Source organism: Gracilinanus agilis, chromosome 6 (genome assembly GCF_016433145.1).
Source record: "Gracilinanus agilis isolate LMUSP501 chromosome 6, AgileGrace, whole genome shotgun sequence".
NCBI lineage: Eukaryota > Metazoa > Chordata > Mammalia > Didelphimorphia > Didelphidae > Gracilinanus > Gracilinanus agilis.
The window spans coordinates 237,913,199-237,925,214 of NC_058135.1; the positions used below are offsets into that span (position 1 = coordinate 237,913,199).

General features: G+C 37.0%; 1 protein-coding gene and 1 non-coding gene across 2 annotated transcripts in view; both read left to right on the forward strand.

Moving 5' to 3' along the window:
- IPO7 (importin 7) overlaps window positions 1–12,016 on the forward strand; it is a 52,360-nt gene that overhangs the window by 31,023 nt on the left and 9,321 nt on the right. The window contains exons 7-17 of the mRNA XM_044681820.1: window positions 5–94; window positions 1,870–1,964; window positions 2,080–2,164; window positions 3,550–3,684; window positions 4,706–4,805; window positions 6,086–6,162; window positions 6,394–6,510; window positions 7,533–7,622; window positions 8,043–8,208; window positions 9,833–9,993; window positions 10,623–10,751. Coding sequence (XP_044537755.1) covers window positions 5–94; window positions 1,870–1,964; window positions 2,080–2,164; window positions 3,550–3,684; window positions 4,706–4,805; window positions 6,086–6,162; window positions 6,394–6,510; window positions 7,533–7,622; window positions 8,043–8,208; window positions 9,833–9,993; window positions 10,623–10,751 — 1,245 coding nt within the window. The remainder of the gene's footprint in view (window positions 1–4; window positions 95–1,869; window positions 1,965–2,079; window positions 2,165–3,549; window positions 3,685–4,705; window positions 4,806–6,085; window positions 6,163–6,393; window positions 6,511–7,532; window positions 7,623–8,042; window positions 8,209–9,832; window positions 9,994–10,622; window positions 10,752–12,016) is intronic.
- On the forward strand, window positions 7,727–7,910 carry LOC123253167. Its single transcript, XR_006506555.1, has one exon. It is a non-coding gene; the product is annotated as a small nucleolar RNA SNORA23 (small nucleolar RNA).

Genomic DNA, 12,016 nt, shown 5'->3' on the forward strand with positions numbered 1-12,016 from the left:
TAAGTATACTCTTCCATTGGAGCTGATAAATCAAGCAAATCTGACAGAATGGATAGAAATTCTAAAGACGGTTGTGAACAGGGATGTGCCACCTGTAAGTATGTGTCCTTTTAGGGGGGAGTTTGGGACAAGGAGCTATCAACTTGGACTTTTGTTGGGATTGGAACTCTAGCACCCTAACCAATTTATTTATTATCTAACCAAGAAACATTTCATCAGCTTTCCCTCAAAGTTTGAGTCTTTATCTAGAATGCTTCCATTTTGATGTGTGTGAAAGGGCAGTGATTCCCTAGGACAGTTTTGAACTGGATGCTTTCTATATTACTGCTATCTTTTGCTGTATTGTAGCTAGTTTGACCCTGAGATAGTAGTTTCTTTCCTAGTTGGTTTTGTGCCAGTTTAAGGCAATTAGAAACAAAGAACCTGGTCTTAATCAGATGATTCAGAGCAAACAGTCATGTGTGTGTGTGAAAAGATAATTTGATATTATATCTTTCCCCTTTAAATTGGCAGCATTTGTTTGGAGATTTTAATGTTCTGAATCAGGAATTTAAAATATTTTCTTGGTTCTTAACCATACATAAAAATCTTATCCATCCCTCCACCTCATCAGTTTGTCACCAACCACAAAAGTGACATTTGAGAGAAGCTGCCTTAGAAGAGCCTGAGGTGTGTTCAATAGTGGGGTAAGTCGTAGAGGAGGTTTTGTGTCACTGACAGGTGGAGCCAAAGCTCCTCCACTCCTCTAGCTATATAGTTTCCTGAAATTACAGGGATAATTGGTTCTAGGTTGGGGTGCCGTTAGTGTCTTGGCTTGCTGAGCTCTTGTTTACATGCATGAGCAAGTTTCAGCCATGGCGTTCTGCAGACCTTAGTCCCAGAATTAGTTCTTCATATTGAATTAGTAAAAGTCTACTGTTGGTAGAACTTTTAATGCATGGAGGCAGCACTAAAGCTAAAGGGAGATATCCTGGGTCCTCATCTCAGATCTGCCCTTATCCCTGAGGGACCTTATCAAAGCCATGCTGGTGATTTTTCCTTCCTCTTTCTTTGCTTCCAAGTGTCTTATGTGCAATCTAGGTTAGACTGGAATTGTCACAATCCCCAATAGCAAATGAGTAAGCCAGAGGTGCTGCATTTTTCTGATGGAGTACCAAATTTGATCTTTACCTGTGTCAGGAGGGCTTTTACCTGATTTACTTCCTCTAAGGAAAGGAGGAGAATAATTTGTAAATCCCTTGGCTGTTTGTCAGTTAGGGAACTTGTAGAACCCACTGACAATAATTCAGAATTTTTTGCAGTTTATTCTCTTAAGAGGTTTAGCCAGTATGTGTCTCAAGTAGGACCTGATTAGGGGCTTCTGAATTCTGAGACTGTTCTACCTACCATCCTGCTCTTCTCAAGGAAAGGGCCTGAAACAGTTTGTAAAGTGGCATGTTTCTACAGTTATTGCTATTTTGCTCTGTTGGTTTGCATGCTATGGCAATTTGACTATTTTTTAAATGAAGTAAGAATTCCAGGTATTATTTATTCTTTGAATCAGAATTCCTTATGGAATTTTAAATTTTAAACTGATTATCACTAATAGTTGGAGGGATGGTGTTTCTTCTTAGATTTACTTAAAGACTAATTTTACCTCAAGTGGCTACCACCTTGTCTGGAAGTCTTATAGTACAAATCATCCTGATTCACAGAAAATACTGGAAGTTTACCCATATCAAAGGTACTATTTATCACTCCTAGCCTCCTTTGTTTAAGTGAAAGATTTGTATATTGGGGGATATTTTTGGTTTCTGCAGCTATAGTTGGAGATAATAGAGCTTCTACTTAATTTTTAAAAATCATAGTTAATAGAATCTCTTCTAAAAGGAAACCCTTCAAGTTGAAGAGGATGATCGGCCAGAATTACCATGGTGGAAATGTAAGAAGTGGGCCTTACATATCCTGGCAAGGCTTTTTGAGAGGTAAACTTCTTTCCTTGTGTCCAATCATTAAAAAATATTTTCTACCTAAAACCCCAAAGGGGGAACTTTTGTAAAGCATAACAAAAGTTTATTGGAGATTCTTACTTTGTTTTAGGTACGGAAGCCCTGGCAATGTTTCCAAGGAGTATAATGAATTTGCTGAAGTCTTCCTAAAAGCATTTGCAGTTGGTGTCCAGCAGGTAAGAATTGAACTGTTCTGATGCTTCCTCAAGATATCATGGTTCTCCTGGATTTGACTACACTACTAGCTGAACTCTAGCTCTTGGAGTAGTTTTCAGACTGGAAAGACTCTGTTTAGACCTGAGAAACATACATTATCATACAAAGACCAATCTAACTAAGTATAGAGGTTTAATACCAGAAGGTTACTAAATACCCTTCCATGTCTCCCTGTCATATCACTTCCAGGATCAAACACAAAATACTATGTATATTCAAAGCCTTTCATAACCCAGCCCCTAACTCCAGCCCCGCTCCGCCCCCGCCCCCCCAACTTACAGTCTCCCTTACACCATGTACCTGATACTGACCTCTCCTGACTGTTCTTCACACAAGACAATCCATCTCTTCATTCTGTTCATTTTCACTAGTCATTCCCATGTATAGGATTCTCTTTCTCCTCATCTTCCTTCACATCCTAGCTAAAATCCCTCTTAAGTTTTTCCTAATTTCATCTGAATGCTAATGCCTTCCCTCTGTTTTATCCCAATTTACCTCGAATATAGCTTGATTATACAGAGTTGTTTACATGTAACTTCCCTTATTAGACTATGGGCACTTTGAGAACAAGAACTGCCTTTTTGCCTTTCTTGGAATCCCCCCCCCAAGCTTAGCACAGTGCATGGCACAAAGTAGGTACTGAATATTGAATTTTTCTTGATCTACCAGATCATGAATCCTTCTGGCCACAAAAGTGCATACAAATCATCCACTAAAGATTTGAAGGGGCTACATAAGTCTAGCAATGTTTGACAGTAGGAAATTCAGCATTTTTTGTAGATATATTTATATTTTACTCCTTTGTTTCTTCATTTCCTTTGCTTACTCATGATCTGAGTTTTTTAACCTTACTTTTCTCTGTTTCATATAATTGCTTTCATATAATTTTCCTTTCTGTTTACCTTTTGATAAGCAGGGTATCATGCTGTTAACATTGTAGGGAACAGATTGAAACTTCACAGTAGAAATTGTTCTCTATGATGGACCAGATTTAAATTATATTCATGAATTTGGACTCAGATGAGAGTTGTTTAAAGATAACATGATTTAAAGGTTTTTTTAAATCATTAAACAATCTATTAATAACCTCATTTTTCCTCCTAACTTCATTTTTTTTTTCAGTGAACAGAAATTATTTTCTCTCTCCTAGTCTTCCCAAGGAAGAAAAAGAACAACAAAATTCTTGAAAATAAGCAAAACAAATTCCTTCTTTGGCCACATCAAAAAAATAATACCAGGCGTATTTGTATTTTAGTGTCAGAACTGGGGGGATTATACTTTTATCAATAAATACTCATTTATGTCTTATTTGTTATCACATATTGTTGTTAACCCTTCTCAATAGGTTTTGCTGAAGGTGCTGTATCAATACAAAGAAAAACAATATATGGCTCCTCGAGTTCTACAACAGACACTGAACTATATCAATCAAGGAGTGTCACATGCTGTCACGTGGAAGAATCTAAAACCTCATATACAAGTGAGAATTCTCTTTCTAAAGACTGGCAGTTGTTATAGAAATATGGGATATGTATGAGTATATACACACATGTGCATATAGAAATAGAGATAGAATATATATGGAGAAAGAGGAAAAATATAAAATGACCTAAATATAATTTTATTTGCTCAGTAATGTTATTTAGTTTACCTAGTCCTACTGTTATGGTAGAGATGAATAACAGTTATAAGAATTTGGTGCTTCACATAGCTCTTTATCTTATGAGAGGCAGCTCTGGATGTTTTTTTTTTTTTTTTTTTTTTTTTTTTTACACCCTTGTACTTCGGTGTATTTTCTCATAGGTGGAAGAGTGGTAAGGGTGGGCAATGGGGGTCAAGTGACTTGCCCAGGGTCACACAGCTGGGAAGTGGCTGAGGCCGGGTTTGAACCTAGGACCTCCTGTCTCTAGGCCTGGCTCTCACTCCACTGAGCTACCCAGCTGCCCTCTGGATGTTGAAAAAGACACTGACTCTGGGTTTGGAGAGCTTGAATTCAAACCTTATCTTTAATGACTTCTACTAATATGACCTAGAGAAAGTCCTATTTAATTCCCTCAGTCTTATTTTTTATCAGTAAAATTGGAGGGTAAGACATCATGGTCCTCGGGTCTTTTCCAGATTTAATTATATCACTATGGTAGCCAGTTTTGATTTAATTGACAAGAAAGAACTTGACAATAAAACCACATCAGATTCATTTTTTTAATTGTAATTCACCAATATTTCTACAACTGGTCAGTTTGCTTTTAATATATAAAACTGAGTTGGTAAGTTTGGCCCCAACTGCATATTAAAGCCCTATGGAATTCTTGAAATATCCTATATATGCCTGCTACCTTCATAAGTTTACAAGTTGAAGAAAGAGTGAGGCTAAATTACTCACTGAGCAGGTAGCTAATGATTTATTGAGACAAATGCATTCTTTTTACTAGTCTTTACATGTTATGGAGAATTAAAGCCATTGAAATCCAAAATGGTCACTTTTAACTTTTAAATTACAGGGCATTATCCAAGATGTTATTTTTCCATTGATGTGCTATACAGATGCTGATGAGGAGCTCTGGCAGGAAGATCCTTATGAATATATACGCATGAAGTTTGGTAAGAACTTCAATGTTTTTCAAAAATTGCATCCCAGTGTTAGGTTGGTAGACTTGAAGTGTCAGGGCATTTTACCTTTGAGTGCTTTATTCCATGGACTTGTCTCCTGGGTTCAGCTCTTTTTAAAGTCTGTATTAATTGGATATTTTATTTTGAACAAGGACAATAAATTGGTCATAAATTGTTACTAGGTGAATATACATGTTTCTACTGCAAAATTAGCATTGCATGAGACAGGTCCTTTTATTCCGACACAGTTCTCCTTTGGCATATGCTGTAGTAAAAGTAGTTGGCTCCTTTCCATAGAGCTGTATAGAAAGTACAATGTCTACATTTTAAAGTAGTCCAGAAATTACACTGTTGGACATGTGAGAATTCAGAAGACAACAGGCCTTAGGGTTAGAAAGAGAATCATATTCTTAAAAGAAATAAATTTAAAAAGTTCTTGAATGCAGTGACAATGTACTCTATAGAGAGCTTACTTTGAAGGGCTTGGCTTTTTTTTTTTTTTTTCCAGGAAAATAAGTGTCAGGGTCCTCAGCTGAGAGTTGGGAAGTTGGTAAGAGGAATTAATTTGGAATAGGTGAAATTAAATGAGTGGGGAATAAAAGGACTGCCTTACTGCAGGAAAAGCCTAACAAAGTTTGATAAAAGGAATTTGTAATATACCCAATGTACTGCCTCTATCTGTGTTCTTTGGTTCTGAGTAGAATTGAAAGTGGCAGTTGGTGGTATCACCAGGACTGACTGAGCCGCAGGGCAAAGGGGCAAAGAATTTGAAAATGGAAGATAGTTTACATATATCATTGTTCAAAACCTTTTTCTATATTATTGCTATTTGCAATAGTGATCATTTAAATATCATCATCCCCATCAAACCACATGATTGATCATGTTTTTCTTCTGCATTTCTACTCCCACAGTTCTTTCTCTGGATGTGGATAGCGTTCTTTCTCCTAAGTAAGGGGAATATTTCTAATTAGGGAAATGGGACATTTATGGATGATGATGAGTTCAAATGTGTGACCCTCTTTGTGTGGCTGAGGTGAAGAAAAGTAGGAGTTCTTGGGATTGTTTGAAAGAGAAGTTGGGGAGTTAGAAGGTTTTAGAGTTGGATGAAGCTTCTGTGTAGTATCTGCTTTGTATGGATATATAGGGAAATAGTGAACCAGGTTCTGAACCTCAAATCATATTTCATTAAAAGTATTTTTCATAAATTGTATTAGGTGTTGGGGATTATTTAAGATGCTTTTAACCTTACAGTACAATTTGTCCTATAGATGTGTTTGAAGACTTCATTTCCCCCACTACTGCTGCCCAGACACTCTTGTTTACAGCCTGTAGTAAGAGAAAAGAGGTAAGTTAAGTATTTGTGGCAACATATTCACAACCATCTATTGATTGCTCTAAAATGTATCCAAACACAACTAAATGCTTTACAAATTATGCTTTGTTACTGAGTTTTTTCCTTATATTGTTACTGTCCATTATGCAGGTTAATATCATAAATTCTTTAAAATTTTTCTGGTAGAAAATGAAGAATCTTAGTTTTAAGTGCTCAGAATGTTGTCCTTTGTCTTTAATCTAGGTCTTACAGAAAACAATGGGATTTTGCTATCAGATTCTTACGGAGCCAAATGCTGATCCTCGGAAAAAAGATGGTGCTCTACATATGATTGGTTCTTTGGCTGAAATCCTACTAAAGGTATAGAGATGTGGGGGTGAAGGGCAAGTCTCTTCTTTGTGCTTGTAGTCTTGCCGAATAATGTCCTGAATATTCAGCTGGTTTGAGTTAATTAGTGAATCATGGGTATATGTAAATGCCATTGGCGGAAAATCATATCTTTGTGGACTGACATGTCCTGCTTTTAATTCAAACATTTAATAGCTATGAGCTCAAAAAGCAGATATAAATTCCAGAGTATACAAAGAATTTTTTTTTTGCTTTAGAATTCATTAAATTGTAAATTTTTGTGTAAAAATTTTGTGTAAAAATATGATTTTTTTTAAAGCTGCCACCTAATTTGGGGGAACACATTTTCATAGTAGATATTTTTTGTTTGTTGGGCACATTTTACATTATTCTAATATAGTATTATAATATGTGGAGTGAGAGGCAGCATGAAAAGGGGGAAAAACTGGCTTTGGAATAAGAAAGACATTAGTTAAAGCCCTATTCTTGATACATGTTAGATGTGTGCTTATTGGCTATCAGTGCTCCATGGGCTCTTATTCCTTCAGATTACCTAAGGTCCACACCTTGAGCTCTCTTCACAGATGAAGTCACAGGCCTTGACCAAGAAAACTGCCAAGTTGAATACTTTGTTTTACTGTTTAATTTGCATTAATATGCCCAGGTGGCTGACCTTGTATATATATGCACAGAGACACACACATAAATGTATGTAAAGTATATTTAGCTTTCTGAATGTGGTTGCAGGAATATGTTGTTATGAGGTCTTAGGATTGCATGTAGTATTCTAAATGATAATCCTGAGGGGGGGTTAGATTTTAGTACCAAATCCAGTGGATGATTTAAGAATGCCAGTATAAGCTTTTTTCTGTCAACTGTGATAGACAGTTTTTGTTTTAGCCTTAAATTGTTGAAGTTTGGTTTTTTTTGTTTTTTGTTTTTTTTTTTTTTTGGGCCTGTGTCCCTCTCCTCAAACAACTTTCATAAAAAAATAATTACTTCAGCAAAAAATAATTCTCCTTATATATCAACAGAAAAAGATCTACAAGGATCAGATGGAGTACATGTTGCAAAATCATGTATTCCCTCTCTTCAGCAGTGACCTAGGCTACATGAGAGCAAGGGTGAGCATATTTGGAAACTTGCTTTTCTTTGTCTCTTCACTTTTGGTAATTAATGATGTGCAGAACTATTTGGATTTTCTGTTGAACAGTTTTCTTAAATGGCCGCAGCCTTCGTGTGCATAGTTTCCATCTGTGTCTGGTAGCATTGTCTGTTTGTGTTTTGCATTCAGATGCTGCTGCCCACACATAATCCTGCAGCCAGAAAGAAAAATGGGATCATAGTACTGGCCTAGTGACGTCTTTTTGGACAAACCTACCACTGGTCAGCCTCCGAACTCCCAGACATATAAACTTTGCTGTTAATAACGCCTGGTTATGATATGGTTGTTTTTTTTACCCCATCTTATTTATTTATAGAAAATCATCATTCTATATGGTTTAATCAAGGCTTTTTTTGCTTGTTTAACACATATTTTAAAGGCTTGCTGGGTGCTTCATTATTTCTGTGAAGTGAAGTTTAAAAGTGACCAGAACCTGCAGACAGCCTTGGAACTGACAAGACGCTGTCTGATTGACGATAGGGAGATGCCTGTGAAAGTAGAAGCTGCTATTGCCCTTCAAGTTCTGATCAGCAATCAGGAGAAAGGTAACATATTACCAAGTAAATTTGGATCTTTGCATCAAATTATTTTTGATGTCTTTAACTGTTTATTAATTGCTTTGGTTTATCCCCTTCATTTCTATATCCTTTCCTTTTCCTCCTCTCCCAAACTCCCCAGTGGGTGCACTATCAGAGAATTAAAAAGAAAGAGAATTTTTAAAATTCTGTGAAACTTATAAGCACGTGCACTGACATTTCAGTCTCAGCAATGTCCACATTCATAGTCCTCCCAGTGAAGGGGAAGGTGTGTTTGTTCATCTCTTTCTTAGGGAACAAATTGGATCATAATTACACACCATTACTTCTTTTTGTAGTCATTCTTTCCATTTAACTTCTTGTAACTTTTGTGTGTCTGTTTTCCACATTTTGTCACTTTATTCTCAGTTCATTCAATTCATGTACATCTTCCCATACTTTTCCACATCTGCATTTATATGAAATGATACATAGAAATAGGATTGCTTAAATAGAAGCCTTTTGATGCCTACCTCTTTCTCAGACATTCTAAAGCTTACAAAGGGGGGAAATGAGAAGATTAGGTTGGACTGTATATTTAAAGTTTGGTCGCCAGGAATCTTGATTCAGCAATACTTGATTCCAAAATAACAGACCCGAGTCAGGATGACTTTTATGGTGGTTTATTTACAATTAGGAAGGTTGAAGGTAGAGAAAAATGAGAGAGAAACTCTGGCCTGGACCAGAGGCTCGAACCAAGTAGGGCTTCAGAGGCCCCAGCAGAGGGGCACAGAGGTTAATTAAAAACAAGGCTCCTAGCCACAAGGCCTCTTCCAAGATGAGAGGCCTCTTGAGGCTAGAGCTTCCAGAGACACCAAGGGAAAAAGGAAAGAGTCAGCCTAACTTACCTACATGACAGTTCAAGGGGAAGCAGTCTGAGGTCTCACCTGAGCTCATCTCAACGCCAAGTTCAAAAGGCCAAAAGCCCCTCACAGGAAGTTTCCATCATATTTAAAAGATAGCATCTTATGTCACTTCCTGCATCCATCTCCAATTTCATGGGGACAAATGGCAACTTCAACCCTGTTTTGGAATGCCCAAGGGGCAGTCACTTGTTTTTGGTTTGTCACTTACTATCACATGTGGGTCACAGACCTCCCTCCCCCTCCCCACTTAATTCTAAGTTGGGTGGGGTGACATTATTCCTGGTGGCTAAAGTCTAAAGAATGAATGAGGGTGAGCTAATTCCATTTACACAATCTGTAGCTCTAGGCAGTGGAGCACAGAAAGTCCAGCTTTCATGTCACCAGGGCTGTCATTACCATTTGAAGGCACCTAGGTTACTCCCATTGCTGTTGAAATGACAGAGTTTGGTTAAGTGTTGCAGTCTTACAGGTTATGTGTTGGAAAATTGGTCCAGTTTTGTAGAGGGCAGTAGTGGAAAGGGAAGAGCCACTGACTTGAGCTAGAAGGTAGATGGTTTGATTTTTGGTGTCCTGCTTCTGAGCTGGGCAGCCTTTTTTCCATTTTCCACATTTAAAGATGAGATTAAGATATTTTCACTGCATCTCCTCCATAGGTCTTTTCTGAAGGTTCAGTGAGGTATAATAGGAATAAAATATAAATAATTTGAGCTTTTTTTTTTATCTTGCAGCTAAGGAATATATTACACCATTCATTAGGCCTGTAATGCAGGCTCTTCTTCATATTATAAGAGAAACAGAAAATGATGATCTAACCAATGTGATTCAGAAAATGATTTGCGAGTACAGTGAAGAGGTTACTCCCATTGCTGTTGAAATGACACAGCATTTGGTAAGTGTTGTAGTCTTACAGGTTATGTGTTGGAAAACTGGTCCAGTTTTGTGGAAGATGAACTCAACTCGGTGATTCTTAAGTACTTTTCCATTTGCAAACTGATTTTATTGTACATGGTGGTTACAAATAGGTAGTCATTTAAGTATGGGTACTTACAAAGGGTAATAGGTGTGAACTTCTGTATGATTTCCCAACCATATGTTCACATGAAGTTAGTGGCCTGCCTTAAAGCTGGACATAATTTTAAAACTAAAACACCAAAAACCCTTCATACATGCGCTTGATTTTAATACCAAAGGCAAAAGACTATGATCATGATACTGAAACATCAATTCTTCAAATATTCTAGGCTTAGTAAGCTGTATTTGATATTAGGAGGAATATCTTATATTTCCTAAAAAGGAAATGACTGAATCTCTCTTTAGTTGTGATAGTTCTGTTAATGACTAACTTTTAGTGATGTTCTTTGAAAATTTCTTGAACTAAGACTGATTTTTAAATGGTATTTTGTTTTGATTGCCTTCCATAATTTGAAGCTATTAAATTAATATGGGCAACTATTTCAGAGCAGTAACACTTTGTGGTTAAGTTACTAGGATTACAAATAAGACATTCTACTTTTCCAGGCCATGACATTTAATCAAGTTATCCAGACTGGGCCAGATGAAGAAGGAAGTGATGATAAAGCAGTAACAGCTATGGGAATCTTAAACACTATTGATACACTGCTTAGTGTAGTGGAGGATCATAAAGAGGTAAGAAGACTGCTGCCCCATAGTACTTCTCCAAAGGAATTCATGCATTTCTTTCATGGTTTGGGGGAGGACAGGAATATGGGCAATTCTTTTCTCTTCTCTGGTCCTTTACAAAGTTGCCCCATTTTTCTTTTGGGAAATTTAGCTTATTTGAACCAACCTCCTTGAAATTTATCAAGGGCATTGTCTTCCTATATGTGTATCTTCAGCAAGATAAGAATGTTTTTCTGTGGTTACATGATTCATGTTCTTTTCCTCCCCCCACCCTCCCTGTAGCCAACATGCAAGTACATTGATCAAGACCTGTTTGACAACCTTTTGAGCTTGGTGTGTCAATTTACCAAAAAAAGAGCATAGCTCAGGTGGTGTGTCACTTTGAGGGGAAAAAAAAACATAATTTCATAATATTTAAAGTTTAAATAATAAAAATGTATAATTGTAATATACCTAATAAACCAAAATGGGTAAATTAACATAGGTAGAATTGTCATCTATAGTGCACAGAGTGACTACACTACACTACAGCAAATGTTTCATCCTCAGCATGCAACCACATGTCATAAAAAATGGCTACACGTGTCAGTGCTGCCATAAGTCCCTCAGAATTGTCCTGAATCATGGCATTGCTGCTAGTAGAGAAGTCCATTACATTTACTTGTGCCATAGTGTGTCTCTGTGTACAGTATTCTCCTGAATCTGCTCCTTTCACTCTGCATCAATTCCTGGAGGTCTTTCCAGTTCACATGGAATTCCTCCAGTTCGTTATTCCTTTGAGCATAATAGTATTCCATCACCAACAGATACCACAATTTGTTCAGCCATTCCCCAATTGAAAGGCATCCCCCCCATTTTCCAATTTTTTGCCAGCACAAAAAGTGCAGCTATTAATATTTTTGTACAAGTCTTTTTCCTTATTATCTCTTTGGAGTATAACCCAGCAGTGGTATGGCTGGATCAAAAGGTAGACAGTCTTTTATAGATAGCCCTTTGGGCATAGTTCCAAATTGCCATCCAGAATGGTTGGATCAATTCACTCTACCATACCAGCCTTTAGATAAGGAATTAATGAGAAAAATTTAGAAGGAAAATAAGCTAAATAGTATTTAATAGGTATCTAGATCCCCAGAATGTTAAACATGAATTGGCCATGTAAATTGGCATGAGGGTGCTTTTTTTTCAGCTGTCAGATGCAATTGGGAATCCTTAATGTGAACTATATATGGTGAAACGATGTTTTGGGTATCTCATAAACTTTAGCATTTAAG